This window comes from Phlebotomus papatasi, chromosome 1 (genome assembly GCF_024763615.1).
Source record: "Phlebotomus papatasi isolate M1 chromosome 1, Ppap_2.1, whole genome shotgun sequence".
Lineage (NCBI taxonomy): Eukaryota > Metazoa > Arthropoda > Insecta > Diptera > Psychodidae > Phlebotomus > Phlebotomus papatasi.
Window position 1 is genome coordinate 102,244,045 of NC_077222.1, and position 18,803 is coordinate 102,262,847.

Sequence of the window (18,803 nt, forward strand, 5' to 3'; positions counted from 1 at the left end):
TTCCGTAGCAGTATCTGCCCAATCAAAAAGCAACGAACTTTAGGCACGAGTGCAATAGCTGTGAGTTGTGTGGTTAAAGTAGTAGGGAGTACCAATCCCGCCTAATAGTTACTGTTACTGCTAGAAATCTTATAACGGAAGTGAACAGAGAGAGAATGGCTTCCATCTAGAAATTCACGATAAGAAATATAATATTAATGACTTTGTTGAGTGAGGAGGCGTCGGGAAATTCACAAAAGTAGTAACTCCAAGTATATTAATATGTTTTGCGCCCTCCCCAGGAGGAGGGAGAAGAATGGAAGTTTGGTGGAAATTTTGCAAAAGTTTCTACATAAAAGCGAAAGTCTGTCGAATGTTGTTGAAATGATAGTGAAATAAAAAAAATATATATACTGTATGTAGTTTTTCCATCATGCTGCGAATCAACTTCCTGAAATATTCATAAATAATAAAATTTTTCTTGTTGTTTTCTTTTTTCCTTCTCTGCAGGTCGAAGAAGACTGGAAGTATGTTGCAATGGTTCTGGATAGATTGTTTCTTTGGATATTCACGGTCACTTGTATCGTTGGTACGGGTCTAATACTTTTTCAAGCACCTAGTTTGTATGATACAACAGAACCAATTGATATTCTCTACTCTAAAATTGCCAAGAAGAAGATGGAATTACTGAAAATGGGCAGTGAGCAAGTATAGCGACCAGCAGGGTTCGCAGCCGGATACTGGAACATGTTTCACAGTTGGCTGCGAGCCCTGGTTGAAGAAGCTGCTGCCCGGAATTGAAAGAAAAAAAAAAACATTACAGCAACAAAAATACTAAAAAGAAACTAACCTCCATTCACAATTCCCGTGAATTAAAATTTATAATGTAAAAATAAAACTTCATCGTATTTTTCTGAAGAAAAAAGAAAACAAATTCAGAATAATTCAAATGAAGCCGCACAGTTATCATAACAAAAAAATAAAAAAAAAAGATTAAAAAATAAATAAAAAACAAAATAACAAGTATAGTTATTTGTAAGGTTATACCACGTAAGTGAAAAATTGATTATTTCAAATTCGTTCAGAAATATTTTTCATTCAGCACTGCGGTAGTTGGACATGGGGTAGCATAAAACTAATGTTGAATTATTAGTAAAATTAGTATTTACACAACAAGCGAATATTGTCTTCTGAGAAGAGATCCAGATGGTTCTCTTTTTCGTTAAATAGTCAAATTAAAGCACAAATTAGTTGTATTGTTGATAATTTAGTCACGTGAATAAATAGTTCAACCATTAGGGATTTTATTAACACGAAAAAGAAACGTATTTATACCCAAGAATCCAAATAGAATCGCAAGTTCTTGTAGAATTTATCTGTGGATCTAACAGAAAAAAATGTTTCTAAAAGCTTTTTATGGATTTTCTAAGGAAAACCATAAAAGAGTTTTGAAATATTCCACTAGAAAAATCTTTTGTAATTGTTTGTAGAAAAAATTCAGTGAAATGTAATTAAAAACAAATTTTTGCAAACTACTAATTTCACAAATTTATTACTGAACTACAAGTCTCACAATATGCGTTTTTACCATAAATTTTACAAATAGGTTTGTGAATCTACAAATGTAACAAACTTGTTTGTCAAACGCCAAGTTTACTATGAAACTTTTGTGAAACGAAAATTTCACGAATCTCAAAATTTTGAAACTTAAGAGTGAAACAATTTCTCTCAAAGAGCAGAAGTTTGTCGCTTATTTGTCACAATAATAAGAGATTAATTTACGAACATCCCAAATAGCACTGGTACGATATTACGTCATGTAGACTTCAATTTGGTCAACGTGTGTAATGTTGTACCAGCAGAATTACTAAAATTTTACTAATTTGACAGCAATCTTAAACCCCAAGTAGCATTATGTCATTGAAGACAGGGCATGAGGTAATGAAGACGTAAGATACGATAAGACGTAAGATTATCTCTTAATGAAGACGTAACTGGCATATCTTCATTACTACATCAGGAAAATGACTAAAATTTTACTAGTATGATAGCAATACCATTGCATTACCAAAACATTACTTGTACATCTTTAATGCTGCACCGGCAGTATGACTAAATTTTTAGTACTAGAATCAGAGTATAACGTTATTAAGATGTCATTTGAACGCTTTGAATGTTTTCGCTACATCAGCGGATTGACTAAAATTTTGCACAGTTTGAGCGCCTTAATTGCTTCGTTAGCACTATGACTAAAATTTTACTAGGTTGACAGCAATCCCAAGTCGCACCATGTGATCAGAGTCAGGACATGAGGTTATGAAGACACCGTCCGAGAGTTTTGTATGTTTTTATTGGAACAACCACTGGTAAAAATAAAAGGGTCAAATTCACCCTTTCCAACAAAAATGGATCACATTTGACCCTTTGAAAGGTTCACTTGAATCTTTTAAAATTTTGTATGCACATTTATCACGATAAATCGTGTTTTATCATAAATTTATTACTCTTATCGTATTTCTCTCATCTGAGCGAACACTAAATATGACTTTTCACTGTTTTTATTCGTTTATTTAGGAGATAAGTAGGTGTCAAAACAGTGACCCTTTCAAAGGGTCATCGCTGACCCTTTTATTTTTACCAGTGACAGCAGAATGTCTAAGTAAGACATTAGGTCCGGAAGATACTATTTGAGCGCCTTTAATGCTGTATACGCAGGGTGACTAAAATATTACTGGTTTGACAGCTAGTGAAAACTAGAAAATTACTAGTAGTACCGTATAATTTTACAGAAACTGCATTAGGTCATGAGGACGTAGTTTCAACGTCTAAAATACTGCATCAGCAGTATGACTAAAATCTTACAAGATTGACAGTAATTACTAGGAGTATTGCATGAGTATGTTGCGGTAACTAAAAGGATGGAGTCTATTGACATATTCTTTTTACAATAATAATAAACGTCGATTGAATTGATAATAACATCGAGGAGGTTTCTGGTTAGAAAGTTTAACAACTTATTGCTTCTTTGGTATTTCTCGTTTTCAGTATGATTGAAGAATGTCTCAGTTCGTCAGGTTTACTAAAATACATGTACGTCATGGCATCTAGTTTTTGCTACTTGGGATGTTTGAAATCCTTCAAGAGTTTAAGCTTTCAAACAGTTCTCTTTTTAATCAAGTGATTGGTGTTTGGTGATTCGTAAACCTGTTAAGTCCAATTAGCAATATTTCAAATCTCAACGGGGCATTTCCAAGAAGCATATTTTCTTAATGTAGTCTTGTAGAATTCTCAAAATAAGGCGTATTAGAACCAAAATTCATATGGTCTGTTTATAGCGTTTTTCATTCATTCAGTTCCTTCTTCTTATTAAAAGCCTATTAAATGTGTATTAAAGTACTATTCAGAGTCTTGGTTCTATAAGGGCCACTACACATTTGGAGTAATTTTCGTCAAAAAGTGATGTTTTTGAAGGTACCTTTCATCTGCACTGCCCCTATAGCCGATCGGCCGCAAAGTTTCACAGTAGCGGAAAAATCCATGGAATTTATCTCCTATTTTTCCGCGTGAGTTTCCAAGGAAATAAACGCTAATATTCCGCTTGGAATTCTGCGGAGTTATCAGCTTCTTTTCGCGTGGATTTCCTTGAAAAAATTCCGAAGTATTTTCTTGCAATTATCTGAGAGCATTCCGTGGAAATTTAAACAAAATTTCCATTGAATATTCCGATGATATTTTCTGGTATCTTTCGGCCAAGACTCCGTGGAAGTAAACGCGAAAAATCTGCAATTATTTTTCGCCCTAATGCTATAATTCTTGCGAGCTAGACATACTCAAATGAACGATATGGTAGCAATATTTTCAACTCAAAAGTAGAACTGTGTGTTCGTCTGATAGATGAATACTATACAAGTTCCAAGTTGCCAATTTGCATTAATCGTCCGTTTATTTCTGGACGTTTTTTTTGTGGAAATTCTCTATGAAAATTCCACGCCATTTTTAATCAATTTTTGGAATTATTTTGAAGAAAAATATTTTAAAAAAAAATCCACAGGAAAAGTCGTGGAATTCCGTAATATTAAACCACGGAAGCCACTAAAGCCCCGTTGCATGGAAATTTCCACGGAGAATTTCGTGGAAATAAAGAGGATTTTTCCGAATTTTTAAAGGGCTGACTGCCGATTATACCGCTAATAATCGATTGGAAAAGACGTGGAAATATTCGTCAGAGAAAAGTCCATGGAAACTCGCAGACATTTCTTATTAGACGGTCCTATATAGAGTTCCGCAAACGTCCATGGAACGCTAGGAAGAAAATTAGCGTCAAGTCAAATTCCATCTCGTAAGCTTACGCGGATTTTGAGCGGTAAAATCCACGGAACTCCACGCGGATTTTTAACGGTTGATCAGCGGACATGACAGAAAAGGCTGCTGGAAATCCAATGGAATCGCCGAGGCCGTTAGCTATAGGGGCCGTAGGTGGAAGCGTCAGAATTCTGCTAAAAAAGCGATTCTTGGCGAAAATTGCCCTCGGTGTGTAGGGGCCTTAAGATGGCTATTTTGCTTGTTCCATGATGCGAGTGTCCCGGGTTTGAATTATCTTTTTAAAGGTGTTCAAATTGTATCAACTGGTTTGAGCAGGTTATCTCTTTTTTCAAGTCATACCGTAGATGCGGGTTATTTTGTCCTCCGTGAGTGGATATACCCCCTGCTTTTCGTAAGCTTTTCTTTAATTCTAGAACTTAAGGTTGGGCTTTACCGATCGGATAGAGTAGATATAGCATCGGTTAAGACCATCCTTAAGTTTGAAAATTAAAGAAAAGCTTACGAACTTTAATTCATTCGGAAGACAAAGTCACCCTTATCTACGGTACTTAGTTGTCTTAGGTATATCTATATTTAAATGATATTCTATAATTTCTGGCATTGATTTTTAAAGCTTTCACTTGTTCGAGAGAATTGTAGGCCATTTAAAGGCCTTTATTTGTCTTAAGATGGAAATGAAGTCCTTTCGGTGTAACAGGAACTGTGGGACCTTAAATGCCAAAACAAAAGTGAAATAATTTTGCCTAGATTAAGGGAAAGTTCCCATTCTTTACACGATCCCAAGCTTAGTTTTGACTAAATTTTTCCTATGTTCCAATAGGGGAAAGTACCCGGTTTGCGGAGTCAATTTTATTGAGAAACCTAAGAAAAATTTAGTCAGTACAAAGCTTGGGATTGTACGAAGCATGGGTACTTTCCCCAACTGGCGCCAAAGTAAACTACAATCAAAATGACTAGCATTTCCATAAACGATTAATCCAACAAATCAAACATAGTAAAAAAGTTCAAAATTATAGCATAATGCTATTAATTTAAGGATTCGAGTTGAACTGAAATAGAACAATGGGAAAGCGTAATATTTCCAAATTGCAAGTCACATGCATTTTCTACAAACTTTAACGAGATTTTTTCTTCTGTTCGATCCACTTTTGAATTTACTCACCAATGCACAAGAAAAAAAGTTAATAATGTCACATTGGATAGTGAATAAAAGTTTCTAGAAAGGTGAAATCGTCTTAGAAGTAAAATACTTGTAACTTGTCTGCAACATCCCAGGATTTTTCCAATCATTAATTACCCATAGTACAAATTGTCAACTTCACACTGCTCTAGAAAAGTTTTAAGTAATTTTTCTCAAAAAAATGATAAAAAATGAAATATTGCAGAAGCTTCATTTTGACAAATATTCGCTCATTTTTGATTGCCAAGTCCAGTGGAATAATTTCAAAATAACCATGTTCCCTCATTGTCTAAAAGCCTTCGTTCTGAACGAAAGACATTAATTAAAAAAAGAAAAAAAAAAGAGAAAAAGTTCATAAAATTACTTGTTTATCCGTGATATATAACAAGAAATAAATCAAATTTAATACGTCAATAACATATGGATAACTTAACAATCTAGTAAAGAAAAAAAACATTTAAAAACAACATTTAACAATAACTAACATTTTGTGGCTATTTTTATATTCATAAGATTATCATATAACTCTTTAAGTAATGAAAAGAATATAAAGTAGACAAAAAAATTGTTTTATTTTAGCATAAACAAAAAAAAAACAACTCAACGACAACATAAAAATTATACATATAATTTAGGAATATAAAAAAAACAATGTAAATAAGCATTTGTACGTACTTATAAAAAAATGATTTTCCAAATCGAAATTGTTAACTAGTAAAAAAAAAACATTTCATTGCTAAACAATGAAAGCATGTGGAATTTTTATTGAAAAAAAAAAGATTAAGTGGAATAAATGCAACAATATGTACATCATGCAGGATAAAATGTAGAAGTACGTTAAATAAAACAAAAAAAAAAGAAAACAAGAATCCTCATGAATTTTATATAAACAGCAAAAAATTGTCGAAAAAATAGCATTATTGACATTTTTTCTGCACACGTGGAATTGAAATTTATTTCATTTGACATTCAATAGTTCGTTTTCTTTCACTAAAAGAAGAAAGCTAATAAATGCAGATACTCAGAGAGGAAAATATATGGATCTTGAGATGTTATTCTTGTGAAGTTTTCATGGTAAATTGAAATAGGGAAGGCTCAAAGGGATGTTTTCTTTGAACTTTCAATTTACAAGCTTGTCACTCCTTTTTGTAATACATCTTTTCCTTGTGGTGAACAGCTGTTTGAGATGACAAATAGGAAAATAAAGTAGAGAAAGGTAGAGACTCCTTTGTGAAAAGTTCGGAAAATTCCCCCAACAAACTTTCTTTAAAAAATAATATTTGAGTTATTTGTTACATTTTTAATATTCTTTGTTGAATCTCATATTTTAAACCACGATAATTAATTTGAAACTTATATAATTTTAGGCCACGCCCCTTTGGGGAACAAATCGCTTTCTGTCAGAAAGAATATCTTTTATTGATGAGAGTAATGAAATACAATAACAAATGCGAAATGAGCTAATTATGGGAGGCGTGGCTTATTTTTTTTAAGTTAAATGAATCAAAACTATCATGAAAGATAAAAAGTCAGGAAGAAAAACTTTTCATATTTTATAAAGAATTAAAAATTACGGGAGGAGTGGCTTATTTTTTTGTCCGCTGTATAATTCTCAATTCGCCAATTATTAATATTTATGATACGGTTCATTTGATTATTACCAGAAGATGTGCAATACATTTTCTCAATTAAGGTTTTAATTTAGAAGAGAATAAACCAGACTAGCCCTAAAGGGGCGTGGTCTTTTTTAAGTAAAATCAATTTCTGACAGAAAAACTATTTTTTTAGTAATTATGATACAACAGTAAATCTGCTATGATCAATGAAAGACAAAAAAGTCAAAAAGTAAGCACTTCGCATTCTATAGAGAATTAAAAATTTTATGAGAGGCGTGGCTTATTTTTTTCCTCCCGAACGATTGTCAGTTCTCCCTTCTCTCATAATTAAAATTGACGAGACGGTTTGTGTAGATATCATTTGAAGATGATATTAGAAGATGGGCAATAAATATCTTCTTTTAGACAATTCAAATTACTAGACAACAAGCTCAATAAGCCCTAAAAGGGGCGTGGCTTACTTTTGAGAAAGTCAATACAGAAATTAATATTTGTTCTAATGAATTACCAAGGAATAATAAAAATACCACGACAAAAGACACTCTGTAAACCAGAAAATATAGCATTTCGTATATTATAAACAATTAAAAATTATAGGAGGCGTGGCTTATTTTTTGCCTGCTGAAAGCTTCTCAATTCGCCCGTTAAATTTTGGTTGCGGATCTATCCTCAGTTGGCCCAATAATACAATTGTTGAGACAGTTCGTTTGAATATTATCAGAAGATGCTAAACAAATGACTTTAGTAGAGAATAAGCCCGCTAAAGCCCTGAAGGGGGTGTGGCTTACTTTTGTTGCAATCAAATGAATTCTTGACACAAATAAATAAATAATAAATATTTTTAATGAATTATTAAGGATTATTAAGCAACAGTAAAAATACCATGCTAAATGAAATATAAAAATTCATAAAGCATTTCGTATTTCACAAGAATTAAAAATTATGGTAGGTGTGGCTTATTATTTGTCTTCTGAACGACTCTCAGATCTCACAATATTAAAATTTATGAAATAGTTTATTTGAATTTTATCAGAAGATGCACAATTAATCTCTTCATTAAAAACATAGTTGAGAATAGGCGCGATAAGTCTTAAGAGGGCGTCGCTTATTATTATGAAAGTCAAATCAATTTTTGACAAAAAAGTACTGATTATTAAGCCAACATTAAAAATCCCATGAGAAATGATTTAGATTTAGATTTAGAAGAGGGGGCGGTCAAAAGTGACCGCTGCACCCAAGCCTCTGTGTTGGGCCCATTATGCATCCCCTAGAAAAATTTCCACTATTAAGGGCAGGGGGTGTCAAGCCAGCCCGATCTCCGGATGAACTCCATCAAACAGGCCGGCTTTATCCCTGGTAATTCACTCTGAGGCAGTACCGCTTTACCAAGCAGCTTCCGCCTCAAGTTACACAAACTGGGGCAGTCACACACAAGGTGTATGACCGTCTCTTCAGTCTCATTACATCCTCTGCACATTGGATCGCATTGGATGCCAATCTTATTCAGATGTTTCTTTAAACAATGGCCGGTTAAAGTGTTGGCAGCCCGCCGGGCTCTCCAGCGGCTGCCACCCACAACATAATCCGTCCGTTTTTTATCGATATTGGCCATGAACAGTCTGGACACACGACAATTAGTTGTCGCGGTCCAGTCCGTTTGATGGGCCTTTAACATGTCTTCTTTTATAATAGACTTCCTCACTTGTGAGGAAAGCCCTAATACTGGTTCAGGTCCAGTGAAAGCTGTCCTAGCTCCCGCAACAGCGAGGCGGTCTGCTTCCTCATTGCCTGCAATTTCACTATGTCCAGGTACCCAGTGTAGTCCAACCTCACATATCTGTGAGGTCGCCTCCAACACCTCCTGGCATTCGGAGACAAGAGCAGACCGCGTGTTCCAACCAGATGTGGAAAGAATCGCGGCCTTGCTATCCGAGAAGATTTGTATTTTCCTTCCTTCGACGCCGGCCTCCATCAGCCTACGCACTCCAAACACTATGGCAGCAACCTCGGCCTGAAACACAGTTGTGTATCGGCCAAGAGGCACCGATCCATTGAGCTGAAGCTCAGGACAGTGGTAACCGGCCCCTGAGGAGCCTTCCACACGAGAGCCGTCTGTGAATAATGCCACCGCTCCAGGTTCAATAATTTCCCCCTCGCGGTCGCTCCACTCAGACCTAGAGTGTATCGTAGAGTTAATCCGTGTTCTGGGAAAACTTTCGAACTGAAAGTCATCCCTCATCAAAAGATCAGGGTGCCTCCTGACAGGTCCGAGAAATGAAAAATAAAGATAAAAATACAAAATGTAAAGTATTTCATACTTTATAAAGAATTAAAAATTATGGGAGGCGTGGCTTATTATATGTCTGATGAACGATTCTCATTCCCGGATTATTAAAATCGATTAAAATTGACGGTTTGTTTAATGATTAGCAAAACATGTACAAAAAATCTATTCATTTAAAAAATTTATTTTTTTAGAGTATAGGTTTTAGAGGCCCTAAAGGGGGCGTGGCCCACTGTTTTAGAAGTTGAATGACTTTTTTTTTATATAAAAAAAAAGATTATTAAACAACAGCAAAAATATCATGATAAATGGAAGATAAAATGCCGGAATCTAAAGCATTTTGTAATTTATAAAAAAAAAGATTTATTGGAGGCGTGGTTTATTATTTGTCTGCTGAACAATTCTTAGATCTCCCATTATTAAAATTGGGAAATTGATGCGGTGGATCGTATGAATATTATCGGAGGATACACACTATATCTGTTCATTTAGACAACTTAATTTAGTAGAGAATAAGTCCAACATGTCCTTAAGGGGGCGTGGCCTTGTTTTTAGGAAGTCATATCAATATTTTGACAGACAAAATATTTTTTTTATTGATTATTAAGCAAAAGTAAAAGTACCATGATATATTAAAGGTAAAAATTCATAAAGCAAAGTATTTCGTATTTTACTAAGAAAAAAAAATTATAGGAGGCGTGGCTTATTTTTCGTTTGGCGAACGATCTTCATTTCGCCCATTATTAAAATTGATGAGACTGTTTGCGTGGATATTATCGGAAGATGCGTAATAAATTTCTTTACTTGATTAAAAAAACTAGACAGTAAGCCCAATGAATCATCAATGGGCGTGGCCTAAAATACTTTTAGCCAAAATAAATCAATATACGTTGGATTTAATTTAAAGCAAACTTTTCTTCTCTGAGTATCCATTTAAACTAAATTTCCAAGTTACTTTGAAACTTCAATATTAAGTCCAAAAATCTTAAATGATTTACGAAAAACATTGTGTAAACGTTAACATAAATAATAGAAAAAATACTAAGAAGAACTGTCTGAGCTAGCGAAATGTGAATATGTATTTCTTGGAGCATTTGAGTATCTGAATAGAAAGAATTTGGTTTCTAAAATTAATGCTAACTATTTAAAAAAAAACACCACAGAGAAAAGAAAAAAAATATTAAAAAAAAGAACATTAATATGAAAGTTTCCATCTTTCAAAAAAGGTCTCTAAAGAAAATTATATAAAATATACAGGGCTTCTTTTTTATAAAGATGTAGTTGAAGGTGAAAAAAAGGTGTAAAGAGATTTTGCGGTCTAATGTTTGAGACTTGAAGTGAAAATGATGAATTTCTCAAGATATAGGTTCTCTAAAAAGCGATTTCTATATTGTTCTATCCGCACAGTAGATCATTGACGCAATCAAGCAATAAAAAAAGAAAGAAACAAGTTGTTTTGGTGAGAAAAAGCTGAAGAAAACAGTCGTCTATAGAATAGTCCTGTAAGAAAATATAGTAAAGAGATAATAACTCACAGAACTTTTTTATCAAACACAAAACACACATTAACACCCATTTGTATTAGTGCTAAGATAGTAATAAAATTAATAATCCAGCATAAAAAAAATGATAAGTGAAAGATAAAAAGAATACTGTTACTAAACTTATAATGATAGAGATAATAAAAAATTACAAACATATTAATGGAAAGTGAAAGCATTAAAATTGTTGGAATTTGTTCATAATGACGCGATATTGTCATTTATTTTTTATTATTTAGATAAATAAATAGCTATTTAAATTACTTTAACCTCAATTGCCAGAAATATTTAAAAAAAAAAACATTTTTTGAATAATTTTGAACAAATTCGGTTTTAGAGGTTGGAACTTGATAAAGTTTGTTAATTTTGGGCGGAATGAAAAGGTAATTTAACGTTTTGCAACTTTTCAGAACGTCCGAAGTTCACCCCATGTCCGTTGACGGCGCTAAAGTCGTTTTTTAGGTTAAAGAAAATAATACAAATTTGTATGAAGCATACGCTTCACACAAATTTAGAACTAATTACGAGGTGATTGAGGATTAAAAATTAACTTAACGGCTTTATAAAATTTTGGAAAAAATATAGAATACAACAAAAAGTCTTAGATTTATTTGAATATTCACAAAATAAAAAAAAGAACGCAATTTTCGAGTGACTCCCATCCTCGAAAATTCTCATTGGGCTTCCACTGATGGTGAGCCTCTTATTATTTTCCCTTCATGATGAGATATTTGGTTAATCAACAAACTAAATCCATAGTTATCGTCACAGTTATTCTGTGGATTGTAATACATCTGCCGTAGAAAATTGAAGCTCACAAAACAACAAAGACAGACAACTGTGATAATATCCATATATCTTTCCTAACTAATCGCTCATCATTCCTAAATATCAAACTGTCACTGAATAGCCATATGCACAAAAACACAAGAGACAAGGCTAAAATCAAGAGCAATCATGCACAAAAGACTAGACATCACCAACAAGATAAAAGATTCAAAAATCTCTGGACATAAATTGATTGACAACTTTGGTCACGTATGAAGAAGCAATTGAGCTTGGACATTTGATTCCATTCCACATTTTCTCCTCAAACTTGTGTTTTCCATACAAACAGAAATCCAAAGGACCCATAATAAAATGCTTCAATATCCAATTGTGGCATTCTATTGCAATTTTCCAACGAATCATTCGATGAATATTAGATTAATGGTGAAACATTTGCGTTACACGAATGGAATTAGAAAATGAATAAGAACAGCTACAAAATCCGTTCAATACATAGTCACATAAGACGATTAAGATGAGTACATAATTTGTTATTGGTCGATTGCGTGTACATCGCTGTGCGAAAAGTTCAAAATAGAAATCAATATTTCATTAAGTCAAAATTAAATTTTACTATCATTATAAATTTGAGACTACAATTGGCTGAAGAAACTTTAGGTTACGTGAAAATGATTTCTTTTACCTCATATTCAGGTAGCGCAATAATATTCCCAATCGACCAAAATACCATCCGAATTTACCAAAATCTAACCCTAATTTAATTTTAAATGCAATAATTTAAAATTCTCTCGCAAATTCGACGACAATGGAAGCCTAATTTAAAATATTAGTGAAAAAAATATATCTTAGTTAAAAAAATTATAAAGAAACTATTTGAATAGATGTTTAAGATTCAAAAGCTTTATTTGATCAATTTTATGGGGTACGCACAATTATTTTCTTTTTTAATAAATTTGTTGTTTAATTATTTTAATATAATATTTATTATAATTTTGGTGCTAACATAAAAAAGAAAATTGTAGTAAAAATTCAAGCAAATTCAGGGGTTTATAAAGTTTTGGAATTACGATTCAGTAGTATAGGACAGCAATGAGATACCCTAATATGAACTTATTTTAGGGCTTCACATGTAAAAAAGACTTAGAAACATAAAAGAACAAGTTTAAAACACTTTTATTTGAGGACTTTGAACTCTGACACCGAGAGAAATCCGAAAAAGTTAAAATAACATTCCAGAAATGTTAATTTTACTTTGCAGTATTGATCCGAAAACGGTGTAAATATTACCCTTTTTAGGTGTATTAGAGGTTAAAGTTACCCTTTTTCATGTTAATTTTACCCTTAAAAAGTGTAAAATTAACATTAAAAAATGTTGATATATTTTTACACCTAAAAAGTGTTAAAGTTATGACGAGAAAAAGTTAATCGCACCCTCTTTTTTTCGCAGTGGATTAGTTCTTCAAAGAGTTTATTAAGTGCCGATCAACTGATCAAAGCGACAGATCGGTGTCAATCAATTGATCAGTGACAAAGCGGCGTTGATTAGTGATAAATCACTTTTAATCATCTGATCAGAGTAGATATTAGTGTCTAGTTTATCAACTGATCAATCGAGGAAGATCGGTATCGATCAGTTGATCACAATGCTCACAATGACAAATCTTCGTTCATCAGCTGATTAGACTTTTAAATAACGACTGATCCAGCTAATTAAAACGACAACTCTGCGTTGATCAGGTATTCAGAGTAACAATTCGGTGTCTATCAGTTTATTAAGCATGAAAAATCGACATTAATCAGTTGATCACAGTGACAAAATCGGTGTTTATCAGCTGATTAGAGTGTCAAATCAACATTGATCAGCTGAGCTAAACGAAAGCTATACGTTGATCAGCTGATCAGAGTGACAAATCGGTAACTATCAGCCGAACAAGTGTAGATGATTGGCATCGATCAGTTAAGCACAGTGAGAAATCAACATTGATCAGTTGATTAGAGTATCAAATTACGATCGATCAGCTGATACAAACGAGTGCTTAACGTTGATCAGCTGATGAGAAAGATAAATCGGTATTTATTAGCTGATGAAGTGTGGCAGATCGTCGCCAATTAGCCGATCACAGTGACAAATCGGCGTTGATCAGCTGATTAGAGTATCAAATTACCATTGATCAGCTGATCGAAACGACAGTTCTGCGTTGATCAACTGATAACTGTGACAAATTAATGTCTATTATCTGATCAAAAGTGGCTGATTAGTATCGATCAGTTGATCACAATAACAAATCGGTGTTGATCAGCCGATTAGAGTATCAAATCACTATTGATCAGCTGTTCGAAACGACAGCTTAACGTTGATCAGCAAATCAGAATGACAAGTCGATCTCTATCAGCTAGTCAAGTGTAGCAAATCGGCGCACAGCGACAAATCGGAATTGATCAGTTGATTGGAGAGTCAAATAACCATTTATCAGCTGATCACAGTGAAAAATTAATGTCTATTAGTTGACCAAGCGTGGAAAATCGGTATCGATCAATTGACCACAATGACGAATGAGCTTTAATGAACTGATTAGAGTGTTTAATCAACAATTATCAGCTAATCAAGACGACAGTTGTGTGTTGATCAGCTGATCAGAATGACAAATTAGTGTCTATCAGCTCATTAAGTGTGACAAATCGGCATCAATCCATTGATCAGCTGATCAAAACGACAGCTCAACGTTGATCAGATGACCGGAGTGATAAATTAATGTTTATTAGCTGATCAATCGTAGCAGGTCGGTACCGATTAGTTGATGACAGTAATAAATCGGCGTTAGTCAAATCACCATGCATTGATCAACTGATCAGAGTGACAAATCAGTATTTATTACTTGACCAAGCGTGAAAGATCGATGTTGATCATCTGATACGGGTAACAATTGGGGATGACAAGGTGATAAAAGTGATAGATCGACTGGCTGTTAGCTAATCTTATTGATAAATCGTCATCTCTCAGCTAATCACAGAGACAGATTGGCGCCGATTAGGTTCTGCTACTCAATATTTTAAGTGAAATTCGTAAATATTTATCGGAAAAACATTAGCTTGGGTTAATGTGACATTTTACCGTTTAAATGTGTTCATTTTAAGATTTTCTAAACCGGTCAATTTGTCTAGGTTTTGGTAGGTTTAGTGTTAAATATGAACAATTTTATTTAGCCGGATTAAAAAAAAACGTTTAAAATCTGAAAAAAGTAAACAAAACAGATATGACTACATTTTTTGCAAACGACGATATTACACGATCCGTTCCGATTCAAAACTTGTTATGAATTTTAAAACTTGTATTTTGACAGCTGTGTTTTTATTTCTGATGTGTATAGCTCTACAAGTAGGGAAAGGACATAACTAGGTATTTAAATTTTTTGAAATAAATGATTTTAGTAATTTTTAAAATAGTGAAAAAGCCAGTACGTTTAATTTGGGGTTGCCAGTGGATTTCACTACACTTTTTCCGAAGAAACACGATTTCTAACGATCTCATTTCTATCTTACATCGTTGATTGATAAACATATTTGTTTAAGCTTAGTTAGGGTAATTCGGAATATTAGATTCCGTTAGGGTAATTCGGAATCATGTCTAATTATCAGATTTCTTCTTTGCTTTAAATGGTCAAAGAGAAAAAAACTAGGAAGAAGTACAAGACTTTACATTAAAGAATACGTCTTTGTTGTTTTTTGATTTTGCCATCTAAAACTGTTAGGAAATCTCACATTTCCAAATTAGACATGATTCCAAATTACCTTATCTCATCCTACCCCCTGAGCAAATTACTCCTATTTTCTTGAAAATTTCTTTAGTATATTGACTAAAATACTTATAAATTTTATGGTCACAAACAATAAGCTTCATTTTTTGTGTTAAGCGGTATTATTATTATTCGTATCGAGATATATTTTTTTACAATGTATTCTGCAAAGTCGTATATCCCGTGGTGGAAGAAATGTACTAAGGCCCTTTTAGACCGCCCAGGAGCGCCTTCTCTACCATGTTGCTGTTTCTTCCGTGCTCCCGGAGTTTTTTTGGACAAGGCGGTGCATTATGTTATGTTTTATCACAGTGAAAATGTCTTTCATGTCGAGTCAGAGATCTCATCCGCCCAAGACCTAACGGTCTTGCCTATTGCGCCACTGAGATCCCCGTTACGCGGTTATTGTTAAGCGGAATTGTTAAGCGGTCTTCAAACTAGAGGTTTAGCCCAGTTCCAAAAGGTCTCAAAATAGTAAATACCGAGTAATTTTATTGTTTTTTGAGAGCCTAATAGGTGGTTTATGAATGATAAGAAATCAAACCAGATAAGCCATATGGCTAAACCTTAGGTCTGAAGCCCGTAATACCTTTGTTACAGGATATTCTTTACCGACCGAACAGTGCTAGGTAGGATTGATTAAAGCGATTTCTTTAAGAAGAATTAAAGAAATTATTTTTTTGTTATTAAATAAGTCATATATTTTTCTCTCATAGTTCGGAAAACTAGGTTGAAAACCAAAGTAATTGTGCGTACCCCATAAGGAGGACATTTCTCTTTATTGAGGCATGTTCATGATATGAAAACCCAAAGATTAAGTAGTTCTACGATTGATAAAAAAAACTTAAAAAACAGTATTGAACTAAAAGTAACCTTGATATAATGCAAGAACATTTAAAATACCCCAAAGCCTTGTCTTGGATCAAGACAAGAAAGCCATAGCACGTGTTGACGGTATTTATTTCTAAGCCAGAAAGAACATATTGCCAAGTGTTGGCAAATCCACGAAATGTACGCCCTATCCATTTTCATCCCTTCAGAAATTTCCAAGAAATTTTCCATTTGCAGATTATTATACATCTGTGCACTGCAGAAGTTTGAAAAAAAAGTAAAAAAATACGTTCCAAAAAGAGAAAACAAGTGTAAATAAAATAGGTAACATAAAGAAATATGTAAGGAAACTGTACGAGAATTTAGTTAAGAGCAAAATAATAAAATAGTATGTAAAAAAAAACACAGTTAACATGACGAGTAGTTAATACCTACGTGTAAGTTTAAGAGATATTGAGTAAGAATATTAAAAAAATATGATAAAAAAAATTGAAGTAAAATGTTATGATCGCATTATGATGTTATGATAAATTTCTGAGAAAAAAAAGATATTTTATATAATAAATACTTTAATTTTTTTAGTGATTACTTGATGAAAAAGGATTCCCTTAATTTTTGATTATTGCGGAAATATCAAATGATTAAACACTTGAGATTAAAAAAAACAAAAGAAAATAATTACAGATTAATCCTCATTTTCAAATCAAGTGTCTTCCACATTCAGAACTTTTGCCATGCTTTACTATCTGAATTAATGAGTTTTGCTCGAGTTTATATACTTTTCAAAATTGAATAGAACTTTCTCCTGAAAATTACAATCTGCCATTAGCACTAAAAAAAAGAGAACTTACCACACGGCAGAACTACCTTCCACTCTCCTAAAGGCTGCTCATGCGTAAAGAAAACAATCATTTGTGTTGTGAACTATTAACTCTTTGACCTCTGCTTAATTGTTACAAATTTTTATAGTTACTTTGTCTCTTATTTGTCACTGAAGGATATGAATTAGAGAAAAAAAAATAGAGAAGAAAAGAATGTTATAATACTTTTCAATCAAATGTCTTCTTTTCATTACGAATTGTAATGAATAAAAAAAATTCAAAATTTAGTATTAACAGCCCCCATATGCTTCGAAAGCAAATAGATTTATATAAAAAAAATGTGAACTTGTAATTTTCAATTCACAGAGAAAACGGTTTCACAAATTAAATAACGATAAAACTTTTTGTAAAAGCCCCCGGTAAATAAATTACAAAGATGACTAATTTATTTTAAATGATAAAAAGATTTATTTTCTAATTTTTTTTTTTGGTATTTAGAATGTCAGAAAGCTTGAGAGTGTTTGGAAAATAAAGTGGTTGTGATGATACTTTTATTATTGGTTGGTTTTTTGAACTTTAAATAAAAAAATTATTTAAGTAAAATTAAAATAAAAAAATCTTTCACCAACAGCCCTAAAAGAAAATTCAGCACTAACCACTGCAAATTTATAAAAAAAATAATTCTTAAATATAAAAATTTCTTTAGAATATATTTTTTTCAATTTTTATTGAATGAAATCAATAACGAATAAAAGAAACGGAAATAGGAAGACTAACTAAAAAAAATATTAAAAAAATATATTAATTAGACTAAATATGTAAACTTGGAGTATAGCGTAATCATTACTAACTAAAAGTGAATAAAAAAAAAAGAAATATGGTAAGTAATTTCATTTTAAATATAGACAATCTATGAAAAGTAACAAAAAAATGCTCCAATAAAATGGACTTAATATGATATTCCAGTATAGAGCTTCCTCATTTTTGAAAAAAAAAGAAAGAATAAAAATTATTTAAAAAAAAATAGAAAAAACAAAAATTATTGGCATTGTGTTCGAAATTTGTTTCATTTTAGAAATAAATTTATAAAAAAATCCTTCCTAAATTGTAAAACCAGAAAAAAACAGAACTGCAAAATATGTATAGTAAAAAAAAATTAAGAAAGCGGAAATCTAACACTAAAAATATTCTGATTAATTGGACAAGAACACACAAACTTATTGAGAGATAAGGATACTCCACAGAGTTTCAGGAAGTCTCACTTCAACTAACTATAGTGCATATATTTGTATTAACAATATTACACAAAAGCACACGAAAAAAAAACTCACGATTAGCTCTATTAATTGCCAATATGTTTAAGATGTACTGGTAATGGATAAAAATATATTGTGCATAAAAAAATCCAAATAAAAATGATACTTTGAGTGAAAACATATGACTATTGACTTTTTTTCTCATATTTTCATACAAAAACAATATTTAGAACCACTGTACGTAAAAAGAAAAAAATTCAAAAAAATACTCTAAAAAATACATGAGAATTGCAATTAAACATAAACGAATAATAGAATAAATAATCATAATAGAAATACACACATTTAAATAGAAAAAAAAAAGATGAAACTAGATACTTACACTTAGA

The 18,803-nt window shown here is 32.4% G+C and overlaps 2 protein-coding genes across 3 annotated transcripts in view; one reads left to right on the top strand and one right to left on the bottom strand.

The window, feature by feature from the left end:
* Positions 1-18,511, top strand: part of LOC129810176 (acetylcholine receptor subunit alpha-like 1) — a 58,678-nt gene extending 40,167 nt beyond the window's left edge. For both annotated transcript variants that reach the window (XM_055860493.1, XM_055860494.1), the window contains exon 10: positions 490-18,511. In XM_055860493.1, the coding sequence (XP_055716468.1) occupies positions 490-693 (204 nt within the window). In that variant the 3' untranslated portion in view covers positions 694-18,511. The remainder of the gene's footprint in view (positions 1-489) is intronic.
* Positions 8,384-17,249, bottom strand: LOC129809728 (uncharacterized). The gene is made up of 2 exons (XM_055859776.1): positions 17,189-17,249; positions 8,384-9,210 (listed from the first exon to the last, which is right to left on the bottom strand). The coding sequence occupies exons 1-2, from the start codon at positions 17,247-17,249 to the stop codon at positions 8,384-8,386; spliced, it is 888 nt and encodes a 295-aa protein (XP_055715751.1).
* Positions 18,512-18,803: the final 292 nt, after the last annotated feature.

Excerpts from the sequence above, each read along its gene's own strand:
- LOC129809728 (XM_055859776.1), bottom strand. The coding sequence starts at position 17,249 with ATGATTGTTTTCTTTACGCATGAGCAGCCTTTAGGAGAGTGGAAGGTA. Across the intron at positions 9,211-17,188 it reads GAAGGTAGTTCTGCCGTGTG|ACGGCTCTCGTGTGGAAGGC; the intron begins GTAAGTTCTCTT and ends CATTATTCACAG.